The sequence below is a fragment of the Nothobranchius furzeri genome, chromosome 10 (assembly GCF_043380555.1).
Source record: "Nothobranchius furzeri strain GRZ-AD chromosome 10, NfurGRZ-RIMD1, whole genome shotgun sequence".
In the NCBI taxonomy this organism is placed as follows: Eukaryota; Metazoa; Chordata; class Actinopteri; order Cyprinodontiformes; family Nothobranchiidae; genus Nothobranchius; species Nothobranchius furzeri.
In genome coordinates, this window is record NC_091750.1 from 44771140 (window position 1) to 44797897 (window position 26758).

The window sequence follows — 26758 nt, forward strand, 5'->3', positions numbered from 1 at the left end:
AATACAAATGATTAAAACAAATACAATTCAATTTTGTGTGATAAAATAAGGATGGCACAGTAAAACAATATTAGATTTTTTATAATGAAAAAAAAGAAGAATTAATGTTTACTTTAATTCTATTTGCAGAAACAAAGACGACATTTGTTATCACCATCACCATTCTGTCAGTGCTGTAGGAGACATGCTTTAGCTCCATTTAGAAACTGACTCTACTCGATAGACACTGAACACGTTATTGTTCCCAGCAGTAACTCAAAAGTAGTGATGATTTAAGATCTTTAGCTTGAGGAACTCAGTGATGTCATCATAATGATTTATTTAGGCCCTGGATCTGTCTATCTCTCTCTCTCTGACACACACACACACACACACGCACGCACGCGCGCGCGCACACACACACACACACACACACACACAATGTACTTTGATGTTTTGCATCTTTTTTATTTGTTCTTATCATATTTTAACAAGTTTTTGTTGCCTCCTTGTTGCACCTTTTTGTATTCATTATTTATTTGCTACCTCATTAATGACTGTAACTTTATCTCGTGGTGTATGGTGGCTCAATCACAACCTCATGTAGCAGCTGCTCTGTAGAAACATTTGTTTAGATCTGTTTTACACACTTAAATAAAAACAGCAAAATGGTCCAATTTTACCCCCAATAAGTTTAATGTACTTTAGTTTTAAGCCATTAAGAATTGTGCAGTTCAAATCACTTTTATATAAAAGTGATTGAATGTCAAAGCTCTCAGACTCATAACCCAGATTATCACACAACTCTTTCAGTTCCCAACAAATCCTCTGAGACCTAAAAGACATGGCACAAAAGTAAACAAACAAAGTAGTCACAGCAAGTTTACCAACAAAAATATCCATTTTCATGTAAATAGGAGCAATTATGTGCCAGAGAGTTGTTTATGGAGTAGATCTGGCCGGCTGTGTTTCCTGATCCTTCCACTCCTTAAAGGTTTTTTCCACTAACTTCAGAGATCATGGCTGAAACAAACAGAAAAATGAACAGGTTGAACATTGATGACCTCAAATATTTCTGCCACCCTTAAATGCCACTCATAATAACACCTGTTATATCACTGTAAATCACCTGTAAGAACATACTGCTGCAAAATGGGCAGAAAACAGGATTAAAATCCTATCTTTAGAGCCTAATTAGTCCATTTGAGAGCATTGTTTGTTGCTTTTACTCTCAGATGTTGCTCTGGTCTCTTTTGCAAAACAATGTTTACACTCAAAAAGTCAGTCTTTTCATTCAAGTGTGTTCTACTTGCCCTCAAACGGTCTCTTCTGCTCTTAAATTCATTCAAATATCAATGGAGTTTTAGATCCTTCCTTCTGTGCTTGGACCATTTCTCTGAGACCCTTAAACCCGATGTTTGTTTCAGTGCTCTTGATTGAAAAGATGTGATCTCGTCAAAAGTAATTTTACTGGCCAACGAGCTCCTCAGTCTTCTTCTGGGTGTTCTAAAATCCTCAGTGCTTATCCTGCTCGACCTATCGGCTGCATTTGACACTGTCAACCATGGCTTCCTTTTGTCCACACTCTCTAGCATGGGCATCACAGAGAAAGCACACGCCTGGTTTGAATCGTACCTCACAGGACGATCATTCAGTGTATCTTGGCTTGGACAATCCTCTACCGTGCACCACCTTGCCACAGGAGTCCCCCAAGGCTCTGTACTAGGACCTCTTCTCTTTGCCATATACACCATGTAAGGTTATGAAGTTCATGGTTTTCAACATGGAGTTGAAAACCATGAACTTCATAACCTTACAACCACCTCACTGGGTGAGATCATTCGATCACATGGCTTCTCCTACCACTGCTATGCAGACGACACCCCGCTCTATCTGTCATTTCCACCGGACGACCACACTGTCTCTGCACGAATATCAAACTGTCTCTCTGACATATCAAAATGGATGAAATCCCACCATCTCCAACTCAACCTCTCTAAAACTGAACTACTTGTCATCCCAGCAAAACCATCCATACAGCACAATATCTCAATCCAAAATGACTTCCTATCTCTGGCTGCTTCAAAGGCAGTTCGAAATATGGGTGTTGTGATTGATGAACACCTGACCTTTAAAGATCATGTTGCCTCTGTTGCTCGTTCATGCCGCTTTGCGCTGTATAACATACGAAAGATCAGACCATACCTAACACAACATGCCACCCAGCTCCTGGTGCAATCTACTGTCATCTCCCGCCTCGATTACTGCAATGCCCTTCTAACTGGTCTTCCAGGCTGTACTGTGAGACCTCTTCAAATGGTCCAGAACGCAGCGGCGCGTCTGGTCTTCAATCAGCCAAAAAGAGCACACGTCACCCCTCTGTTCATTGAGCTCCACTGGCTACCGCTAGCAGCACGCATCAAATTCAAATTGCTAACACTAGCATACAAAGTCCGAGATGGTACGGCTCCCATTTACCTGAATCCTCTTGCAAAGGCTTACGTCTCAGCCCGGCCGCTCCGGTCATCACAGGATCATCGGCTAGCAGTGCCTACACCACGCTCAGGACAATCCAGACTCTTCTCATGCATCGTTCCACAAATGTGGAATGACCTTCCAAGCACTACCAGAACAGCGGCTTCCATTTCAATTTTCAAGAAACTCCTGAAGACCCTGCTCTTCAGAGAGCATCTTCTTAACTAGCACCTTGCCTGCACCTGTCCCCCCTCTCTACTGTCCACTCCTTGTTCCCTCCTCTCCATGATTGATGTTAAGTTGTTGTTGTTGTTATTGACTACGTTTACATGCAGCCAATATCCGGGTTATGATAGGGTCAAGGTCGGTATTCGGGTTTCTGAGTTGATCACAATAACCCATTTACAAGCATAAATAGAAAGAGTTACCCCTAACTTGCATAACCCGATTTAAATGCGGATGCTGGGGTAGCGTCAAGACGTATGGACAACGTCCAGACGCAATATGCGTCATTTCCGGTTCTTCTTGTTCCGGTATCCGTGAAAACAACAACATGTTTCCCAGTTCGGAAGAGATAGCGACCGCGTTTGTTTGCGCTTTAGTTTCTTTGTCACTCCAAAAGCGTGGTGCTGTACCGCGACTCGCCATGTTGCTCCCGACTTGTTGTTTACTTCCGGTGTTCTGGTGCATACAAGACGTCTCGCTACTCAAAAGACCAAGATTCCTTGTGAACAGAGCATGCACAGAACACACGCTTTGTGTCACGGTCTGGGGGTGTCATCTTTCTCTGATTTACTTTTTGAGCTTCCTTTCCTCTGCAGGTGGGTGTGTCCGGTTGTGGGGAAGTTGCTAGCAGCTGCAAGCAATCCACTCATCACCTGCCAGGGGATATTTAAGCACCTGAGAGGCGGCTTCACTTTGCTGGATGATTAACTCTACTTGGGTACTCAACTAACAGCCGAACAACTTGTATCTCCTAGTGATTTGACTTTTATCTGGATTTTGAGCTCTTCATGATTTTTGACCACTTGTCTTCCTACCTTTTCACCCAGACATCCTGTTACAATTACTACCTGGTCAACCTGCCATTCGCCTCTCAGCGTCCTCCCATGGTCTCCCCCACGCCGGCTCCCCACCTTCCTCCTGGATCTCCTGCTCAGTAATTGCTCAGCTCCCTCCTCGCCTGGACTCTCAGCTTCCTCTAACTCAGTAAGCCATCTGCTTCACCCCCAGACCAGACAACCAACCTCTCCCGAACATTCTAACTGAACCTTCAGACCGTAAGTCTTAACTGATCCATTATTCCCATTTTTCTGCAACCAGTCCTGACATTTTTTCGTCCTTCAGACTCCCCCCACCGGATCCCAGCAGTCCAGCCTGACATTTTGTTCCTGCAATTTCTCCTTTATAATAAATCATTATTTAACTCTAATCCTGACTTGTGGATTGATTCTGTATGTCGTGGGTTAGGCATATACCACCGACCATGACACTTTGATGGGGAAATCCCGATATGCGTTTACACGACCAAACATTCGGGTTAGAAAAGGGTTACCCCAGGTGTAGTAACCGGGTTCCGGTTACGAGCATATCCGGGTTTTTGGCAGTGTTTACATGGACCTGCGGAACCGGGTTATTGTGAATATTCGGGTTTTAAAAGGGTTACTGGTTGCATGTAAATGCACTCATTGTTGTTGCTAGCCTCAAGGGCAATATGCCGATTATCATTTGAAAGTCGCTTTGGAAAAAAGCATCTGCTAAATACATAAACATAAACATAAACATAAAATCTCCTGCTAGCAAAAACGCAGCAGCCCACCCAAACCCACCTATTCTTCCACTTTGGTGTATGCACCGGCTGAGTTTGCAAACAAAACAAACACATTTCCTCACAGCTGATTAAAAAAGGCATTTGATGTATATTTTGTGTGTGTGTGGGATTAGTAAGAGTTTGTTTGCAACTGAGCTGGAAAATCATTTTTCAGCTGAAAGTTAGAGGGGAGTGATGAGTTTGAGGAGATTTGGATTTTGGTGAAAGGTTTATTTATTTTACAAAAACAGTTAAAGATAATAACAGCGGAGAGTCTTGTGTTTTAAAGCTTGAATAAACTCTCTGGGTTGAAGTGAACTAAAGTAGCTAAACTAAAGGATTAGTTCCAATAAGGTGAAAAATCACACAAAAAGTTAAATATTTTAAAAGTATAAAATGTCTGAACACCAGAAGTGGCTCCCACAAAGAACAGGACAAGCTGCTGAATATTATGATGTTTAACTTCCAGAAATATCACAGAAATTGCAGAACTGATGGTTTTTAAAAGAAAGGGAAGAAGAATAAATGGGTAACTCCAGTTTGAGCAATGATAAATAAAACTGATGCTACATGTCAGTTTGAGCCATTTTTGTGAGAAAAGAAAAATAGTAGCCTCCAAGTTAATAAGAATCACTTACTGTCCAGAAGACTTCTCATTGAGTTTCTCTCCTCCAACCTGCTGTGCACCTCGGCCATGAGCCATGGCATGAAATTCATCTCAATATCTACAAATCAGAACCACAAATGTTAAAAAATGCTACCCTAGACACCATGCAGTGGTGCTCACACGAGGCAGCACGGCGAACGCTCACCTCTCTCCACAGGATCATAAAAGAAGCCATCTCTTCTCAGAGAGCTGAAGACTGCAGGCAGGAGGCCAGCCAGGTACTGCTGGCTAAAAGCCCGAGCAGTGATCTTCTCTATGGTCTCCTTCTCCATCCTCAGCCTCTCCCTCTGCTGGGCAATTCGACGCTCCTGCGATACGTGCACATGCTTTTAAAGGGACTTCATTTGCACTCTTGCTTAAAGAATTGAAAAAAATATATTTACATTTTCATTGAGAATCTGTGTAAAATGTGTTAAAATAATGCAGAAGTAAGCACTTCCTAATATCATTTTCTAAAAAAACTATTTAGTGTGTGAAAAAAAAACTTTAAATGATATTAACAGATTTCATGTTTCAAAACGAGCTGATCCGTTTCATCAGGTCTGTGAACTTTTATGTTAATCAAATGAAATCTGATGATTGTGTCTCCCTGGCAACAAGCACGTCTCTCCAACTCACAAGTGAAATCCACATAACCACACATAACCATAGGCATTACATTTACTGACTGTAAAATATGCGGTTTGAAGAGTCTTTCTAGATGAGAAAATAAAACGTTAAACCAGACTCAGTTTCAGCAGAACTTCTCCTATGTTCTTGTCTGAACTCATCTACAGAAGAAGTCAAAGGTGGTGTTTGCATACTTTCTCCTCCTTGCGACGTCGTTCCTGCTCCTGGAGACGCTGCACCTCTGCCAGCTCGTTATTTCGGAGCTCTCTGAAGGCTCTTTGCTGTGCTTTCAGGGTAGCTAGCTCTTCCTCCTCCAATACCTCCAGTAGGGACTGTTCAATCGTTTTTCCCACCAGAAACTCCAAGACTGGCTGGACTTCACTATCAAAGTCAAACAACTGAAGAAGAACCCACAAAAGTTTTGGGTTTTATCAAACCAACAACACTTTTAATCATTTGCACCCTGTTCTATAACGAAATAAGCCATGTCAAATATGAAAATAGTAATAAAAATGTCTGCTAATGTATGCTGGTGCTGTGGTTCCCAAACGTCGGGACCCCACTGTGGGTCACTAAAAAATACACACGGGGTCTTGAGATGGTTTTCAAAAACAGAAAAATAACTAAATAGTCATAAATAGATTAAAATGAATCAGGGCTAAAGCGAAATATGTAGCTTTGTGTGTACAGTGGCGCCCCAGAAAAGATTCATGGGGTGGCCATGGGGCCAAAGAAAATTATGGGGTGGCGCACAAAATTGATCCTTTTGGTAAATCTGGAAAGTTTAGCCTGTAGTGATGCAATAAGTGCTCTGTATAAAATTTCATTAAAAAATAAACATTAATATGACTTATTAAAGAATATCGGTCTTTCCTGGGTGTAGACAGTGGGGTGGCCATGCCCACCCCTTGGGGGTGCCACTGTGTGTGTATCATTAAATCAGAGATATCTGAGATCATGTGTCTTGACTCTTTGTACTAGTGTGTGTATGTCGTAACTAGGGTTGGGAATCGTTTAATTTTGAACGATTCTGATTCCAATTCCTTGTTTCGATTCCAGTTCCTTTCGATTCCCGATTCAGATTCTTTCAAGACATGACATGTTTTACATGAGCCAGCTAACCACAGGTCCTACTTGATGAAACAATCTTAACTTCAACATGAATTTTAATTCTATGAACAATAACATCACCTTCATTTAGACAAAAACCTGTTTTGGAGACAAAAAGAAAAAGACTTGCAGCACAACCAGTGTGTTTGTTTCTGACCACAACCAAAGTCTGGAAGAAGCCTCTGGGATGAGAGGCTAAATGTCTCCAACGTATCCAGAAACGTCCAGCTGTTTTCAGCTAAAACTCTCAGGATGATCATGTCCAGGATGACTGAGAACTACACCTCCATGCTGCTGCAGCGTTCAGTCGGAACAGGAAGTGAAACTTAAACGTAGCTGCTGTCAGTAACAATCTAACAGATTTTAAACATTAAAACTCAACAGAAACAGTTCAGAAAGGAACTTAAGATGTTCACAACTTTGTGTGTGATTTATTATTATTAATATTATTATTATTATTAATTGTGGCAGAAGCTGGTGTGGTCCACCCGAGAAGCTGCTCTAGCATGATGACCTTAATTATTATACAGGTTATTGTTGAGCCTGCTGATGCTCTCTCTCTCTCTCTCTCACACACACACACACACACACACACACACACACACACACACACACACACACACACACACGCTGACGCTCCGTGTGTGTTTTTATTTCTGCAGTGAGACAAACACCTCACACCGTCCAGAGTTTGTTCTTTAAAGCTTCTATTAAATCCACCGTGTTGACGTCTTTTAACAAGTTCCCTCTACACTGCAGGAGTTAAAGTTTACATTACGGAGTAAAAGTTCAGCAGACGCATTTAAGGCACACGGTGCTGCTCACAGACAGCTGGTGTGATCAGCTCTGAAAAGCGTTGATCAGAATTTGCAGATCACGTTTATTTTTCATGGAGATCGGCCGCAGATTCCTCTTCCGGTAGGCATTCCAGGAATCGAAAATAGGAATCGAAATAAAAACTTTGAACGATTCCGGGAAAAACTAACAGTTGGAACCGGTTCCAATCGATGCTCGATGCCCAACCCTAGTTGTAACTGCATCTACCCACCTCGCCGTCCTCTATTTGGGTTTCAGCATCTTTGCCAGATTTGGTAGGTATATAGAGTGGAGTTTGTGGTCTGTCTATGAAGTCATCCGTCTGACACTCAATGTCAGTAGTTGTGATGACATCACTCAGTTCCTCAAGGTAAAGCTCTGAAAGCAAAGTTTATGTAGATACATATTTCCAAGAGGTCACAGGTTCAGGCTAGGGGTTTGGGGTTTACCTGTCTGGACATTAGTATGTAGTCTGCCCTGAAGCGGTTTAGGAGTCCCAGGTTCAGCCTGCACTATAGCTTGTTTACGAGCAATCGCCGCCTGTCTTCTGATACCAGCAGAGGGTTGCTGAGCTTTCTGTCAGTAGGGGAAATAAAATAGAGGTAAAAGCAAACAACAAATAAAAACACATAAATGGGTGATTCATACATACTGTTGGTATGGTATGCTGAGCATGGCGTCTGACAACTCGGCGATCATCCATAATGTTATCATAATGGCGTTGTGACCTGTATTAACACAGAAAAGGCAAATGCAAACCTTTCATTAGCACCTGAACTAGGTGAGCTCTTCCACGTGCTTGGCTGATGCACCGCTTGTTGCTGATAAGGTGTTTGACATGAGGGAGTGGGTGATGCTGTGGGTGATGCAAGAGTAAACACAGTTTTTACAAGCACAGAGAAGTGGTTTGTATGTAATAACATGATTATCAGAAGTGAGGCTAAACGTTAAATTACACCAAAAGCTGCTTTTTATAAATTCTTGTGTGTTCATAGAATTTAGGGGGAAAAATTCAAATAAACTGAAAGAATTTTGTAGAAACAGAAGAAAATTGAAATTTTCACAGTGAAACAATCTCCTGCAGACATTGCTCTCCAACGAGACAAATAAATCCAACGTTGTTTGCAAAATGGCCTGTAGAGTTAGCATGCTCAGTTTTGCTACTTAAGGTTATTACCGTAAGACAATAAAAAGTCTTATGGACTTCATTTAAACCAAAAAAGCACGTTTAGGAAGTTTGAACTTAGGTTTTGCTAGTCAAACATTACCAGCACAAACGTACAGAATGACCGGTCGCAGTGGAGTCTCTTTGGGCTTGGAGCAGCTCTCCACGGGTCTGGGACGACTTGAGAATATGTACAACCCGTTCGGGTCCACGCGGCTTTGAGAAACGCGATCCATCCTTCTGAAACTGGCTGCTAACGCTAATAGTTAGCGTACGTGTTTGAAAGTGACAACTTAGCAAAAGGTTGCCGTGGTAACAGCTGTAGCAGCCGTGACGTCTCTAGGAAAACAGGTTAGCGTGCGTGACGTCACTTTCTTCTTCTTCTTCTTTTTTTAAACAGGTTTTATTAACTTGTTGTCAATACATTCAGAAAATACATTCAATATATCCATGGATCACATTTTACAGTTGTTTACAATTGCAATAACATACATGCATCATTAGGAAACTATTAAACAAAAAAAGAAATAAACAAAAAACTGACGAAAACATAAATAACTTAGAAACATAACACTTAGGGGTCTGCTGTGTCTAAGTTGAAATGATGAAATAAGTTGATGGTCTTTGTTAGTTTATTGTTCTTCTTTTTTAATTTTTCAATGCTGTTCCAATATTTCATAAGGTCTGTAATTCTGAAATTATAGAAGGAGGGGATACTTTTCTGAAAAATAATTTTATGTAAATAATATTTTGCTAAATTAATGACTAAGTTAATTATGTATTTTTCATTGGATGATAAATGAGGGTTAGTAACAATTCTTCTTCTTCTTCTTCTTCTTCTTCTTCTTCTTCTTCTTCTTCTTCTTGTTTATTGGCGGGTGGCAACCAACTTCTAGGTGCATTTCCGCTACTTTCTGTGTGGGAGTGTGAGTCGTAATAGGGAGAAACTGTTCTAATTAAATTCTATTTATTAAATTACTAGTCTTTAAAAATTCAATTAGTAATTTATAAACATCTAATCCTCCAATAAATATATTCCTCAAATTCAACTTTTCATTATCTTTCATCTTTAATTGTCTAGATAATATTTTCCTATTCTTTATATACTTGTCACATTTACACAACACATGTTCTACCGTTTCTCTATCCTTTCCACAACTACACATTCCTGCATTATGTTTTCCTATCATAAAGAGTGTACTGTTTAAACCCGCATGCCCCATTCTCAGTCTTGAAATTTTCATTTGATTCCTATTACACATTGGAATGTTTTCCATTTTACCCACTCTGTCCCTTTTATATAGATGTCTTCCCTTTTCCACTCTTATCCAATGCTCTTGCCATTTTTCCATAAGTATCCTTTAATTTCTGCCATGCTATATGGGATGTCCACCACATCATTCATTCGAGTAGCTTGTTTAGCATAAAAATCCGCCATTTCGTTGCCCTCTACCCCCCTATGAGCTGGAACCCACATAAACCTAACAACATAATCAATCTCATGTAATCTGAACAAACATTCATATATTTCATATAAAATATCCCTTCTTGTAGCTGATGACAACGTACTGATTGACGTTAATGCCGACATTGAATCTGAACAAATAATACAATTCCCAATTCTGTTTTGCTCTATCCACTGTAAACTAAAAGAAATAGCTAACATTTCCACTGTATAAAATGACAAACCATTGGGCGATCTACTCTTATTATATATATCTAAACTTGGAACCCAAAATGAAAAACCAGTTAAACCCTTATTCAACTCATTTGAACCATCAGTATAAATCGGAAGGAATGTACCATAAGACTCCTTTAACCTATGTGCCACCATAAAATCCCAATTCCCTGTCCCTTTCCGTTTAAAAATTTCATTCAGAATAAAGAAATCTACATAAACTTTTGGAAACAGCCAAACAGGAGTATCTGAGTATAAAAATTTATTATCCAGTACTTAATCATACAACTTCAGTACCTCCGCTAATGTGCATGATTTCCCTATTGCACTCTCATATTTCCTATTACCATAAGGTCCACCTATTATTATCTCTTCTTTTAACATATGTTCATTCCCTTCACTTCCCTGCACACTCGCCCATTAATTAAGTTTCAACAAGTCAAATCTTAATTGTGAAGGCATCTCCCCCATTTCAACCTGTAACAAAACTATCGGAGTAGTTTTCATTGCATTCTTCACATTTCCTCCTTTTAGATTTGTTTTTATTTCCTCAATAGTTACATCCACAGGAATTCCCCATATAACCCCTTTTGGTCCATGCCCACCCATTCCCACTTTACTCACACTATCAACCTTGTTTTCCCACTTCTCTCATCTTACTAGCTTTTTTTCTCTGATTACATCACTTCCTTTACAAGCCATCACTGATTTAAACACACCATGATACTTTTCCTACTAATGTTAACTGTCTGCTGCAGATTTAACCAGTGATGATCTGAATGAAATAATTTTTGCAGCACATTAGTTGTGTTCTTGGGCGGTTTAGAAAAATTTGCCTTTTGTTATGCGTGAAATCTCGCGGTTTCCTGTTGTTTAGTATGGCTGGAGCATAGATCGTGGGAAAAACATGATTTCCATGTTTTAAATTCATTTTAATTGCAGAACAGTCATTTTGTGTTGTTTCTTTTAAATTCGTAAGGTTATCTGTGGCATACAAGTAGCTTATTATATATTTGTCTACATCAAAGTGAGGGTAAAGGCCTGGGTGGAGACTATGGCCTTGTTCGAGTTGAGTGGCGCCTTGCCTGGAAAACAGACTAGAGCAGACGGACGCAGCAGGGGGAGTGGCTGAAAGCCGGCGTTTAAGTCGGACAGATTTCCTTACATGTGTAGCTCGTGGATGATGATGGATGAAGATATTGCGTTAGCGTTCATACTTGTTTAATTATTTATTTCAGTTCTGGTGCCTGTTAACAACTGAAACACATCCTCACATGCTTGTGGATATCATATGTTGTATATGAAGATATGACTGTAATAATTAGTAAAGGTTATCAGCTGTAGCTTTAGTGTGCTCATAGGAAACGTGAGAAAAGAAAACAAAACACATTTCTCTTTATGGCCTAAATAGTTGTCATCATCAACGTAACGTGATTTACAGAATACATGTGACCAACTAACATCTCATGTTCTACCACCGAATGTTTAGATCAGAATGTGAACCAATCAGATCTTAGATCAGGTGAGAGCCAGGCATTTCCCGTCATGCTCTAGGTTTGGCAGCCGGTGGAGAGAAACTGCAGCGCCTTGTTCCAAAATCTGCGGCCACCTTGATCTCATGAGGTTATCGTTGCCTACGTAGGCATGACGTCAGAGCAAGTCGGCGTCAAGTCGGACACAAATCTAACTGGCAGGCACTGCGTGCAGATCACCGGTGATCTAATCTGCATAAAACTGGCTCATCTTGAACAAGGCCTATTCCATCCACACTTCCCGCTTTTGAAAGAGGCATCGCCTGGCGGACCGAGAGAGCGGCATTGATGCAGTGATAGACAGATTCCATTTTATTTTATTTTTATAAATAATCGAAATAAACTTTTCTAAATAATGTAAGTATTTATGTTAGACTGCTCTAACATAAATGTCACATATCAGAAGATTTCTAAAGCTTGTTAATTATTGTTATGAAAGTGTGTTTCTTCTACCCAATAGGGCTTGTGATCACACGTGATTACGCATAGCATTCTGGGATGTGCGCGGCCATGTTGGAAGGTTGATGAACGTAAACAAACTGTGAAACAAACGGTACTGTCACCGAGAAGAAACAGATTTGGGTGAAAGAAAGTGTTTAATAACATTATAAAATCCCAACAAGGACGCAGAATACACAGGGATACGTTAAATAAAGACGTTGGGGACCGGTATGTGGACAACATCAGCGTTATAACTGGTTTTGATCCACATGAAAGACCGAAGACTGGAGCACTGATGACGTATTGTTACCGCTGCAGTTCTGCATAATGGCGATTTTCGGCTTTTTTGTTTGTGGTGTGAGCGGATGTAAACGTCTGGATGAGAGGTAAACTTTTTATTTGTTAGTTTTTCTAGTAAAACAATCAAAATGGTCATCCTACAGAAGTGAAGCAAGAGATGTTGTGTGTGTGTGTGTGTGTGTGTGTGTGTGTTCTGTGTGCATGTCGCGGTTGAAGAAAAGAAATGATGAATAAAAAACGTACACCGTCTGTAATTTAGCAGAATAAAATTAATCCAGAAGGTGATATTTAGTCGACTTACAGCTGCGATCCAAGCGAGCCGGTGACACTTTGTTAAGCTAGACCATATGTGTCAGACACAAGGCCCGCGAGGGATTCAAGTGTCTTAAAATAAGTTTATGCCGCTTCAAAGTGCACAGTGACTGTAAACTACATTTCCCAAAATGCTTGGCGATTGTGTTCCCAGTTCAGTGACTCACCACTAGGTCACAGTGTATCCACTTCCATGTTTAATTCATGCAACAAATGAAAATAACTCCGCAATATCATCCCAAAAAGTCCAGGAAGAGAAAGACTGATGCAGAATGAAGGCATTTCAACAAAGATGGAACATGTTGATGCTTCAAGGAGAAAAACCGGTATGTCTTTACAGTCATTAGCGTCCATGCTACTAGCATCAGCGTCTGCAGCGTTACCTCCTCTGCTTCGGACAAACTGAAAACACTCCCCTTACTCAGCACCACGTTTACTAAGCAATTAGCTGACTTTGAAGCCCAGAAATGGATTTGAACTACTCAGTAATCTGTTTGCTGCTCACATAGAAAGTGCACCGACCAACTTCCAGAGATTATTTAACTCCAGTTTAGCAACACGCTCAAGTCAGTATGACTGTGGCTGCTGCAGCTTTTATCACCCTCCCCGACACATCTGCTTGGTCCAGATGCTCTCCATGTCCAGCAGCACAAACCTGTGTGAGCAACTGTTTCTCACTGATGAACTCCTTCCTCAGCTCAGAGCCCAACCCCACAGATGCAGGTCTGGCTGGAACAGTCAGGTTTATAAGCAAAATAATAATTCATTTTACAAACCATTAAGACTTGACAAATTGTTTAAACTATTATTTACTGTGAGTGGATGCGAACTAAGATGGTGTCTGGAACCTATGTGTGAATATTGTATTCAGAACCTCCGTTCTCAGAGCTGAGTTCTGGATTGAAAGAATTTGGTTTGCATAGAAGCTGTAAGATGTTATCAGAACCACATTCAGACGCTATCTCGCTGTGTCTACCTCACCCGTTCTGGAAGACCCCCGTTGGATCCGAGATGTCCCGGGGCCGACGACCCCACTGCACCTGGCTCGTAGAAAAACCTCGATGCGCCCAAATCAGTCCTGGGATGTCTCCCGGGTCACAACGATAGATGAAACCAAGCGTCTTTAAAAATAACTCTGAAGGAGTTTTGAGTCAGCTTTGTTCTGCAGGAAACTGTCTTGCTGTTTCAGCTTCGCAGGTGCGAAAAAGGTTTAAGGTTTTGACAACGTGTCAAAATCCTTCTGGTTAAAGAGGCCTTCGCTCAGATGGCCGGTCTGGAGCTTTTCTCTAGAACCCTCGAACTGTTGCGCTGTTCGAACTGTTTAGTCTGAAGTTGAACTGAGGGGAAAACCAGAGCTGGCTAGTTTTAATGGACTGATGTTATGATTGACTAACCAACCACAGGTTGACAAGTTTGATGACATTACCAAGCATCACAGAGACCCACCCTCTGTGATGGAGACTCTGAATGTGGGCAAAAGGTTAACTTATGTGTCATGCCTTAACTTAACCTTACTTGTGAGTGCAAATGTTATGACCTTGTCAAGTAAACATACTAAACAATCATTGAGCACAGATTAATGAAACATTTCATTATTTGTAATTAGCAATAACAAAAGTTCATTCAGGCTGCACAGTGGCGCAGTGGTTAGAGCTGTTGCCTTGTAGCAAAAAGGTCCTGGGTTCGCTTCCCAGCCTGGGATCTTGTTCTCCCTGTGCATGCGTGGGTTCTCTCCGGGTACTCCGGCTTCCTCCCACAGTCCAAAAACATGACTGTTAGGTTAATTGGTTTGTCTAAATTGTCCTTAGGTGTGTGTGTGTGTGTGTGTGTGTGTGTGTGTGTGTGTGTGTGTGTGTGTGTGTGTGTGTGTGTGTGTGTGTGTGTGTGTGTGTGCATGATTGTGTGTCCTGTGTGTCTCTGTGATGGACTGGTTTTTTGTCCAGGGTGTACCCCGCCTGATTGCCCATTGACCGCCGGAGATAGGCACCAGCCCCCCCCCCCCCCCCCCCCCCTCTGGGAATAAAGGAGTTTATTTTAAAAGAGTTCCTCTGTGATGGACCTTGGAGGAAAGATGTTATATACAGATTTTAAGGAATAAAATATAAAAATAAATTGAGACATAAATAACGAATACCACTGATGTGTGCTTTATTTAAAATGGACTTGCTCGTGTGTAATTTGGTTATTCCACATTCAGTGTTACTGCAAAAATAAGTTTGTTTCCAAATGAAAAGGCTCAACCGTTCATATCTGTAGATAAAGGAAAATGTGCACAATTACCGTCACTTTAAAAAAAAAATTCAGTTTGGTCCGCGACTTCATCTCAGTTTTTTCACCCAGTGTGAATTAGAGTTTGACACCCCTGGGCTAGATACTTGGTCTCCATGGTTTTGCCTCTAAGCAGGAAATGGCCACACACTAAAGGTCAAAAGTTAAAATTTGTCCACTCAAACATATAAAGACAAGTGCACACACACACACACACACACACACACACACACACACACACACACACACACACATTAACCAGGAATATGAGGCCATATTGGAAGGGTCAGTACACACATCTCTTTATTGAAATTAATTTGTAGCACGTTCATTTTTCTCTCATCATGAAATCGCAATGATTTTGTGCAGCAAAGCAAAAGGCCTAAGGAGAATTCTCATCTTTATGGAGGAGACACGTGCATGAAGGCAGAAGTGTTGTCATATCTGTGTGCTTCTGCACAAGCGTGTGCGTTATTTTCTTTTAGCTGTGTGTGTGATAGACAAGGAGAAGCAGGGACGTGATCCAGGACCAGGGGCTCTTCAGAAACATGCTCACAGCGGAACACGGTGCTAGATGGTCTGCAGGGGAAGAACAAAAGGAAAATGAAACTTCTTGAACTGATCTGATATTAACTCACCCACTCCCTCAGGTCACCACCCTCCACCTACCTCTTTCCACATTGATGCTCTCCACCTGCCCAGATATTTTACACATATAGGTGGTGTTGTGTGGGAGGGTCTCTGTGAATCCTTTGAGTGTCATTCTGTAGCCATGAGGATCCAGTTCCACCACTTCACTCTTGTCTCTGAACTGGGCCTCTGAAGCAGAACCAGACACATTAGTGTTGATGAGGGCCTCTTTGGTTCCCAGTGACCAGGAGAACTCGTAGCTGCTGATTTTGTTGGCCTTGGGCTCGATCTGGCAGTCCACTCTCAGGTCTCCGTCATCTTCAACGCAGACAGAGATCTGCTGGGACTGAACTGGCATCAGCAGCACTGGGACAAAACACAAATGTGTCATTTGGAAGCACTTTCATGAAGAAAAAAAAGTTTTAAAACTTTATTACCTCCCAGAACGCCACAAGCAAACAGAGACTTGAGCATGATGGAAAAGCAACCATCCAACTGGGAAAAGAAAACATATTTGAGTATGGAAGAATGATGAATACAAAAGTTCAATGCAAACTTTCTTAATTCAAAACAAAATCCCTTAGTTTCACTCACAAAATTCTATTATTCTGCTAAAAAAAAGATGCTTTCGCATCTAAAACAAATCCTGTTTGCTTGTAAATTCTGACTAATTTCATCTTTTTATTGTCAAGTACCTAGATTCTCCCTCACACTCAGACTGTGTGTACAAAGTTGCAGCCTTTTCTCCCTGCTCGAGGATTTCTGCAGCTCTATGTGGAAACCGCACCTGGTTGATGTTCTGGCCAATAGGGTGATGCTGTGGTCCTATGACATCACTGTCAGAAAGGGATCTTGGTTTGCTGACAGGCCTAGTTTATCATTCTTCATCAGCTCTGGTGCACGGTGTCACATGCATTGATAATCTCGTTTTAATCTCAGACTTCTCCGTTGCCTGGGAAATGATAAATGACCTGCACTTGGATAGCGCCTTTCAGAGTCAGAGGATTCCAGAGCGCTTTACATGACAGTGTATCACTCATGCATTCACGCATACATTCACACGCTGGTGGTGATGAGCTACGATGTAGCCGGAGCTGCTCTGGGGCGCGCTGACAGACAGCACAGCAATTCTCCACCAGGGTGTGGTTCTGCTACCATTGCAGTCATGTCTCTGGTCCATGATGGTGTACTTACTATTGCGTATGTGTATTTGCATTATGTCTATGTACTTCAGAGACGTTTTAGAACAGACACATTTGTCCCTTGATCCCACCCCACCTCTTTACAAAGACGCTCTCTCCAAACCCCGGTGCGGCGCCTCTTTGCACTCCTTTGCTTGAGGTTAAATGTTCCTGTTGTCAAGCTTCTTCCAAACGAGTATTGGCTGCTAGATATCTTTGGCACTTGTTTTTATTTATTTATTTATTTGTTTATTTGGGGGGTGGGGTACTTGAGACATTTAAAGGTGTGGAACACTGAAATTACATTTCTGATTACAATCGATCACTGAGTTTTTCATGCAGGCTGAACATGAAAATAGTCTCCTACACCTATTTCCTGCAGATAGAAAATAGACGATGAAACTCTAGGATTAAAAAATGCTGACAGATCTACATCACACTGTCACTTAACATTCGTGGACTCATCCATCTTGACTCACAACAGGGAAGGCTGTTGTTGGTTTAGCGTCCAGGAAACAGCAGATAATGTCTCAGCTAGTAGAAGCTAACTGTTAGCATTAGCAGCTTCACCACACAGCAGAACTCCTACAGGCTTGTGTTAATTGTGGAGACAAAACATTAATATAGCAGAGAAAACAGAGTCAGTGGTAGAGTCATGTTGCTATTAGCCAATCAGAGGCAAGATGTCCAAATATCAGGAAATAAGACTCCAAAACCCGCCGTCTGAAGCTCAGCTGTGATGTATGTGACTCATGTCTAACTCCTGGAAATGGTGCACAGGTGTTTATTGCCCCCGAGTACGACTCACAAGGCATTCATTCCTTCTAGAGACCACTGCAAATGTATCAATTAAAAAGTGTTCCACACCTTTAAAATAAGTGGCATCCTGACCAATCACACGCTTGCACTAGAGGCCTTGCATCAACGCATCATGGCGTTGTGTCGCTTCGTTGCTGAGCTTAATGGAGAAGTGTAAACTAGGATTTAGCAACTTTACTTCCCTGCAGAGGGACTATTAGTGGAGCTCAGCAAAAGGAACATCCTTGTAATTTAGTGTAGCAGTCTTTTAAAACAATGTATGTAATTTGTTTAATTAACAAACACATGTTCATTTACCCTAAAGAAGAAAAAAATGGTAAATGCCTGATAGATGAGAACGTTTTGGAAGAAATAGCAACCCTGAATACAGCTGAGTGTGCGGGGAAAGAACTTAAACAGGAGTTTAGGATGTTTGGAGCAGCATCATAGCTGAGAGCAGAAACAAAATGTTGCTATTATACTTTTATTGTGATAACATAAGGTTGATTAAAAGAGTAATTTTGTGTTAGTGAAATGAAAGAATCTCACTTTCAAATAGTAAATATGCTTTCTTCTTTTGAGCTTAGAATTTCTCCATCAAAGTAAATAAAAAAATAACCTGATACACTGATTCATCCTGTTCTCTCCAGGCAGCTTTGAGGTCATTTAGGGTGAGGTTGTGTTGCTATTTATAACACAGGCAAAGGAAACAGAATCAAACGCACCAGTTTATCAACCTGTGGCCAAAACAGAGTTGAAACCTGATTTAAATTAATATTTTCATGCCATAGAGATCTCTCAAGCCGGCTCATGAAATCCAAGTAAAGCCTTCTTAATGGAAGTTCTAATATTTTCCTTCTCTTTTCAGCTACAGAGCACATAATCTAACATTAAGCCCCTTTCCGGTACACTCATGTCGTTTTGATGTGACTGATCCTCATGTTCTTCTAAAAGGTCTTACCTCCTGTCAGGGGTGAATGATGCAGCAGCTTCCTCCAGCTCTAGCGGGGTGGTGGGGTAAACAGCTTCCTCCGTGTGCAGCACCGCACAGCATCACACTCCTGAGAGGAAGTGGGAGCCGTACAGAGAGGAGGAGGAAAAGTGGGAGGGAGAACGGTGGACCAGAGCGTGCTGATTCATTCTTCCCCTCTGCAGTGCCTGATGGAGGACATGAGCAGGCTATTTCTGTGTGTGTGTGTGTGTGTGTGTGTGTGTGTGTGTGTGTGTGTGTGTGTGTGTGTGTGTGTGTGTGTGTGTGTGCACTTGTCTTTATGGGTTTGTGTGGACCAACTCCTGACGGGAGACCAACATTGTGTGGACATTCACCATTGTGTGGACATTTCCCGGTCCACACAACCAAAATCCTAGAGGAAGCTTCCTTTGTCCCACCTAGAGTTAAACATAATTTTTGCACCATTCTGGCTATAGTGGAAGTCAGGGTCCACACAAACAACTCAGAAAACGTAGTCCACGCAAACCCATAAAAACACGTGTGTGTGTGTGTGTGTGTGTGTGTGTGTGTGTGTGTGTGTGTGTGTGTGTAGGCATAGCTCATCTCTTTCACCAGTAGGGTAGTTTAACCTTGCCTCTGTTTTTGTCTCATCTCCTGAGTCCTCCTGTCCTGATTTGCCCTTCATGTCTCACTAGATGTCTTCCCAAAGCGACGTTGGGTTTCGGACTGAAAACACGTTACTGTATCCTCATGGGAGGTTCATAGCTAGGCTCATTAAAATAAGAATATTAAAAATTGGTGAGGTTGATCTAATGATTCTCAGCTGCAGAATCTGATGCGATGTCGATAATGTGTGTCGAAGTGCTTATCCAGATTTACCGACAATGGTCTCAAACCTGCCAGAACGAAGAGTAATCACTAGTACTGTGATGTTTACCAGTGTGATTTACTGCTCTGGGTGTTTCAGCAGTGAAGCCAAAATGTTCCAGACGCTCTATTTGTTTATCCTGCAAAGCAGGAGAACGTCTTCATCTGATGTTCGCGGAAAGAAACTGGTCAGAAAACGAAACTTCTTCATTCAGTGGCATCAAGAGAAACAGTCGAGTCAGACTGAAGATAAAAAATGGTGAACTTTGTCTTCCCTGTGGAACGGAAACTGGAATCGTTCAAGTTCGTTGTGTCTGAAATCCTTCTGAGCTCAATGAAAGCTGAAAATGTCTCTTGAAGCAACAATAAATCATGTCAGGTCCTGAAGTTTGAATTATAGTTTCTGATCTTTGCTCTGACATGCAGAAGGAGCCTGAGCAAAACCTCATTATCTTTTCCCTTCAGTCAGTCCATCCAGCACTTGCTGAATTTCTGCCCCTTCTGAGGTTTCTAGCACCTTCCTGCTGAAAGCTTCCTGCAGTATCTCACCATCAGGAGGATGCTGAGAGGATTTCATAAACAGAACCAGGCGCTGATGTTGAGTTGAGATCACAAGATGTCACTGTTAGGCAATGTAACATTCACACTCGATTTATGTAAAGAATGAAATAAAACTAGAAAAACAAGTGAAAGTAGAAATAAAAACGATGTTAAGAGTGTTGGGTGAGTCATCAGAAATTGGTAAATATATTTCACGTGTTGTAAACAGCAACCCTCGGACCCTCGTCTGCTGTTTGTTACACTGAGCTCTGCTCTGCTTATTCACCTGTAATAACTTCCTCCACTGTTTAAGGGACAAAGTGGCAACCATGATGGCTGTGATCATGTCTCCAGTTCCATCTATTTGGTTCACCTTCAGCTCTCTTTACGGCCTTGCAGCCAGTGTCTGCTAGAAGGTGATTAGTTTGAACCATACAGGGTGTGTCTTTTGGAATCGTAGGAAGGTCCTGCCTTCCTTGCCTCTGATACGCTCGAAGGGCTCTCCTATGATCGGCTATTTCATGTAACAGCAAGCCATCTTCCCTCGCTGCAGGGGTTTTATGTCTGCAGCCAGATCTTGTGGAGTTTTGTGAAGAAAACAAGAACTCATCGCTATAATAACCATTATGTCCTGTTTCCAACAAACCAGTTTCAGTTTCTTTCACAAAAGAACCTGAAAAATGTCAAATGTGTACTTGTAATAAATCTTGTTGCATTTATCGAACTGTTAGACTGACTTTATGTCTGCTGGCTCTCAAGTATTGGGGCTGTCTTATTACTAGGCTATCTTATGTTTTCACATTAAGAGGATCAGGATGTTTCCTAGTTAGGACACATCTCTCGTCATGTGTTGAAATGTGAATCATTTAATCTAAATTAAATTCAAAGCTGGTTATGATCTAGACCTATTTTTACCAGAGTTTATTATTCTAGAAGAGAAACAGAACTGCTGCCCACAGCTGGGCAGGATAGGGCAGTTTTAATGTATTTCATCATACGTGATTCAGATGTAAGGCACACACGTTTATGTACTCTGCTTTGATAAGATAACCTCGGTGCTTGAGAGCCAACAAGTCCAACAGTGTGATAAATGCAACAAGATTTATTATAAGTTCACATTTTATGTTTTTCATGTTTTTGATAAAAAAGTCAGGAATAATAACAAGGACAGAACGGTTATTATGGAGCTACATTTACACTTTCTCCTCAAAACAGCTGTTCTGTTGGCGACAGGAAGACAGTCTGCACTTAGCAAGGGAAGGGAGGAGGTTTGCTGCTAAACGAAATAGCCACTCGTAGAAGAGCCCTTCTAGCCAATCAGAGGCGAGAAAGGTGGGATTTCCTCAGGACATCCAACTATTCCAAATGATGCCTATGATGCTGAGAGATGATTTTCTGGTGTGCGTTCTCATGTGCTATGGATTGTGAACAACAGTTTGGTGTCAGGAGTGGTTATCCAGCATGTTTTGGTTGTTTCCCTGCTCCAACACAGTTGATTCACCTGCTCAGCAGCTCTTCGGGCACTGGAGAAACGTGTCAATCACCTGCTGATTAAACCAGGTGTGTTGAAGCAGGAAACAACATTCTCTTAACTCTGCACAGGTTGTAGAGCTGGTACATTGTTCCAGGGCCAGGACAAAAACCTCATTGTTACTCTTGAGTCCAACTTTTGACCATCTGGCAAACCCACCTCCAGACCCTTTCCAGGGAAGCTTAGGTGTGTGATCCCCCTCTGGTAGAACACACTCTGCAGTCACCGTTTTTAAGGGGAACACCATCCTGGTCTGCCAATCTGGTGGAACTACCATCAATGTCCCATGATATTGCAGAATTGTGTCAACCAACACAACACCACAACATCCAGACCCTTGAGGAACTCTGGAAGAATCTCATCCAACCTATTAGAGAGCCTGACATTTAGTCCCCAGACTTTGCTTCCTTAGTGGAATACGTGCTAGTGGGATTGAGGAGGTCTTTCTGTTCCATCGACCCAAGATGTCTCAAGTCAAGGTCAGCAGCACACTATTCACACCATAGACTGTGTTGATTGTGCGCTACTTCACCTGTTGAAACATGGGATGGTGAACAAGAATCACATCTATCTATCTATCTATCTATCTATCTATCTATCTATCTATCTATCTATCTATCTATCTATCTATCTATCTATCTATCTATCTATCTATCTATCTATCTATCATCTATCTATCTATCTATCTATCTATCTATCTATCTATCTATCTATCTATCTATCTATCTATCTATCTATCTATCTATCTATCTATCTATCTATCTATCTATCTATCTATCTATCTATCTATCTATCTATCTATCTATCTATCTATCTATCATCTGTCATGTTCTGTGTCCCTATCTATCATCTGTCATGTTCTGTGTCCCTCTGTTCCCCAGCCCCTCCAGTTCCCACTCTAGGTTCTCCTTTTGTGTTCTCATGGCGCCCTCATGTGTCCTTTGTCTGCATCTTTCCCCATGTGTCTCCTAATGTTTCTCCATCCCTCTCTGGATTCCCTTTTGTGTTCTCTTAGCGCCCTCATGTGTCCTTTGTCTGCATCTCTGTTGTGTGTCTTACAGTTTTTCTCAATTGGTTTGGCTCATTTCCTGAAACCGAGATGACATTCACAAAATAACATGGACAAATCTCCAAACCACCTTGCAATTGTTCACAACAGAATGTCAGTTTTCATTGGTTTAATCAAATTGCAAATGCTTTAGTACATGTCTCAAGTGACTCTGTGCTTCTTTTCAAATGATTATGTACAAGTAGCTACAGTTAGCACAATGAGCCCACATTTAGCACATTTCCCAAATAAATAGATCTTGCCGATCTAAACTGATTAGTTGATTTGTCAGTGAAATGGTCACTCACTCCACAACATATCAGCATGGTTTCATTGTGTAAGTCATCATATGCACAATTGTCTGTTCAACTGTCAAAATTAATCAAAGATATAATACCATGAAAGAATATCTTGGAACATTTGATAAAGTTATGATAGTACTTGACAATCAATCAGGTGAAATTAGAACTAACGAAGGAGCAGCCTCCCACATCTCAGATGACCAATCAAACAGGTTGTTCAGATACCTGACAGGTGTTGTCTATGATCATGACTGCTGCCAAAAGTTTATAGACAGAGCTTGGCCCGGGGCCAGTTTCATTTGCAGAGTGAACATGGAAGCACCTCGCCAAGTACAACAGCAACTTCCTGCTCGAGGAAGAGGAGGAAGAAGAAGAGGAAGAGGAGGAGTGAGAATGCGTGGAGGAATAGGGGGAAGAGGCTGAGGAGCACGGAGGCACCATGATGTCCCAGATGAAATCCGGGCCACCCTTATTGACCACATTATAAACCATAGCCTCACAATGGCAGAGGCAGGTCGCCGAGTGCAGCCTAATGTGGCTCGGTCTACAGTCTCCTCCATCATCCAAACCTTTCGCAGGGAAAACAGGTACAGAACTATGCTATTGAACTATTCAGTGTTGGTGTGTGTGTAGGCCTAGTGTACTGTAATATTGCCATGTGATGTTATACGATACTATAAAAATGACAAAGACAGAAAAATGGAGAAAATACTGTGAATAGTATTCCAGTCACTGTGCAGTGCATCACACTTCTAGTACCATAGGACAGCAGTACAATTACAGTGGTAACTCATTTTGTAACAAATTTACAGTGTTGACCTTTGACTTGTATGTCTAGGATTGGACGACAGCGTCATGTGGGTGGCAGAAGAAAACTTCTAAATGAACAACAAGAATGGGAAATATGCAACATGGTCATTGCAAATAATGCCATCACACTGAGACAGATTGGTAATGCAATCCTGCTAGACAATGTAATGTTCCAAAATATGAACTCTATCAGCATCTCTACAATAGACCGGGTATTGAAGAAACATCAGATGACCATGAAACAGATTTACAGGATATCATTTGAGAGAAACTCTGACAGAGTGAAAGGGCTGCGGTACCAGTATGTGCATGTAAGTCAACTACTGGTTGTCTATCATTGTAACACTATTGCAGTAAGACATGGTTCCCACTGTTTTCTTGTTTTGCGGTATCCTTTTCACCTACAGAATGCAGCTTTGTGTGACTAGAGCATTTTGCCTAGAAATTGTCGTCAGTTTCCCACTCCCTGTTTGTACAGTAATTTAGATCCTCCCTGCAGTATCTGTCTCTACTTGACTGATTAGATTTATTTCTATTCTATTGTAGAGAATAATGGCATTAGAAGGCAACGACACCCCTCACATCCTAGTGTTCGTTGATGAAGCTGGCTTCAACCTGGCCAAAGGTCGAAGGCGTGGCCGTAACATTATTGGCCACCGAGCCACTGTGGATGTCCCAGGCCAGCGAGGGGCAAATATAACAATATGTGCCGCTATATCAGAAAGAGGTGTGGCCACACACATTCCCAGTTTAGGGCCCTACAATACACAAAAGCTCCTCAATTTTTTGGACCACCTTTATACTGATCTGATCCCAGAAAATGAGAGGTGTAGAAGGACCTCAGCTACCACAATATGTCATTGTGTGGGATAATGTGAACTTCCACTGCAGCCCACGCATCAGAACCTGGTTCACCACCCATCCATGGATGCTAAAGGAGTTTCTTCCACCTTACTCTCCTTTCCTAAATCCAACTGAGGAGTTTTTTTCAGCTTGGAGGTGGAGGGTGTATGAGCATCAGGCTCAAGACCAGAGGGCCCTGCTGCATGCAATGGATGCTGCATGTGAGGACATCACAGGGGATCAATGTAGGGGATGGTTGAGACATTCACGCCGTTTCTTCCCTCGCTGCATCGCATGAGAACATATCTGTCGCGATGTGGATGAGAATTTATGGCCTGACAGAGAGCAGCGCGTCGATGGCCAGGAGGATGATGGTGGCCAGGAAAGAGAGGGTGACGATGGCGACCACTGAAAATATTACTGTACTATAGTTCTGAAACCTTATTTACAGTATGGTAGGCTAGAGTTGTTTTTGTTTTTTGTTTGTGTTTATAACTGTTCACATTTACAGAATCCTGTATGTTTTCTTTTCACAGTATGTTCTCTAATGTTAACATTTCTTTGTACGAATGAAAATGTTTACAGTTTCGTTGAGTATGAGTGGTTAATTGGAGGCCGATTTTACTGTGAAATCTATTGGTTTTATTCATAGTGGTATTCTGTTGCTAGACCTGTGCCTCAGTGACACAACGTCTGAGCATTTTGACTTGCAGTGCTTAAACGATGCCAAAGGTATAATGCATTTTGGGGGCATTGACTATTTATATGGGAAGGATATTTAGTTTTGACACATGGATAAACTCTTTTGGGAGAGATATGAGCTTTTGCAGGGGATCCATGGTGTTGTGCTAAGCCATCCAGGTTATTTTGACAAAAGCACTGAATGAATGCACATGTGCCAAGGCAACTGAGAAGGATCTGTGCTATTTTGACTGTACTGACTTTTTATATGGGAAAGGAATCTGCTTTTGAAGCATGGACGAAGAGTTTGGGGAAAGATATTTGATTTTGCTAGTGAGCTATAATGTTGGGCAGCACTGTCAGACTGTTTGGCCAAATGACCTTATGGTTTTGAGAATGTCATCTTGGTTTCAGGAATAGAGCCAAACCAATCGAGAAAAACTGTAAGTTATAGCCACAGCCTCTTGTTCCCCAGTTCATAGTTTGTGTGTGTCAGTATGTGTATGTGTTTGTGTGAGTTCTTCCCTTAGTCTTTAGGTTTAGTTGTGTGTTATATAGTGTTAGGTTTATCTGCCCTCCTCTGGTTCTCTTCCCCATCCAGTTAATTGTTGTCACCTGCCTTCCCTCCAGCCTCACTCCACACACCTGCTTCCTGTTTCCCTAATTGCTCCTCCCTGTCTATATAAGCCCTCCTTGTCTCATTGTTCTTGTCGGTTCATTGTTTTATGTCAGCGTTGTTTTTGTCTCTCCCTCCTGGTCTCTGGTTCTCTGCTCATGAAGTGAGCTTTTGGATTTTGGCTCCCCACCCCATTGGATTTACTTGGTTTTTGGTTCACCTTAAAATAAAGGATTTTACTTTACATCATCTCCTGCCTCGTGTCATCCTGGGTTTCTGCAATTTGGGTCCTTCCCTCCTAAACGTATCTATCTATCTATCTATCTATCTATCTATCTATCTATCTATCTATCTATCTATCTATCTATCTATCTATCTATCTATCTATCTATCTATCTATCTATCTATCTATCTATCTATCTATCTATCTATCTATCTATCTATCTATCTATCTATCTATCTATCTATCTATCTATCTATCTATCTATCTATCTATCTATCTATCTATCTATCTATCTATCTATCTATCTATCTATCTATCTATCTATCTATCTATCTATCTATCTATCTATCTATCTATCTATCTATCTATCTATCTATCTATCTATCTATCTATCTATCTATCTATCTATCTATCTATCTATCTATCTATCTATCTGCCCCCATATAATAAAACCCAAAATAAATGAAAGAAATAATTTTTATTATTCTAATCATCATTATTATTAAAATTATTATTATTGGAATGGGGGCCCAGTGCCCTTGGCAGCTTTATCGTGTATCTCCGTCGCTGTAAA

General features: G+C 41.3%; 2 protein-coding genes and 1 long non-coding RNA gene across 3 annotated transcripts; 1 reads left to right on the plus strand and 2 right to left on the minus strand.

Moving 5' to 3' along the window:
- Window positions 1-651: 651 nt before the first annotated feature.
- On the minus strand, window positions 652-8984 carry rsph3 (radial spoke head 3). The gene is made up of 8 exons (XM_015960706.3): window positions 8749-8984; window positions 8119-8194; window positions 7916-8042; window positions 7699-7844; window positions 5735-5938; window positions 5077-5239; window positions 4903-4989; window positions 652-1002 (listed from the first exon to the last, which is right to left on the minus strand). The coding sequence occupies exons 1-8, from the start codon at window positions 8865-8867 to the stop codon at window positions 968-970; spliced, it is 957 nt and encodes a 318-aa protein (XP_015816192.1). The 5' UTR covers window positions 8868-8984; the 3' UTR covers window positions 652-967.
- LOC139072212 (uncharacterized) lies at window positions 3643-3886 on the plus strand. Its single transcript, XR_011521803.1, has 2 exons — window positions 3643-3734; window positions 3802-3886. It is a non-coding gene; the product is annotated as an uncharacterized lncRNA (long non-coding RNA).
- Window positions 8985-15439: 6455 nt separating the features above from the next.
- On the minus strand, window positions 15440-18870 carry LOC107386369 (uncharacterized). The gene is made up of 4 exons (XM_015960707.3): window positions 18733-18870; window positions 16230-16287; window positions 15832-16158; window positions 15440-15741 (listed from the first exon to the last, which is right to left on the minus strand). Exons 2-4 carry the CDS (start codon window positions 16264-16266, stop codon window positions 15644-15646), a joined length of 462 nt encoding a protein of 153 aa, XP_015816193.1. The 5' UTR covers window positions 16267-16287; window positions 18733-18870; the 3' UTR covers window positions 15440-15643.
- Between the last annotated feature and the right edge of the window lie 7888 nt (window positions 18871-26758).

Bases quoted from the DNA above. Each gene is read 5' to 3' on its own strand.
- rsph3 (XM_015960706.3), bottom strand. From the start codon at position 8,867: ATGGATCGCGTTTCTCAAAGCCGCGTGGACCCGAACGGGTTGTACATA. The intron at 5,939-7,698 runs GTGGGTAGATGC...GTTCTTCTTCAG, and splicing joins CCCAAATAGAGGACGGCGAG to TTGTTTGACTTTGATAGTGA. The intron at 4,990-5,076 runs GTGAGCGTTCGC...TCTGATTTGTAG, and splicing joins TTATGATCCTGTGGAGAGAG to ATATTGAGATGAATTTCATG.
- LOC107386369 (XM_015960707.3), bottom strand. From the start codon at position 16,266: ATGCTCAAGTCTCTGTTTGCTTGTGGCGTTCTGGGAG. The intron at 16,159-16,229 runs GTAATAAAGTTT...GTTTTGTCCCAG, and splicing joins TGCTTGTGGCGTTCTGGGAG to TGCTGCTGATGCCAGTTCAG. The intron at 15,742-15,831 runs GTAGGTGGAGGG...CTTCCCCTGCAG, and splicing joins GAGCATCAATGTGGAAAGAG to ACCATCTAGCACCGTGTTCC.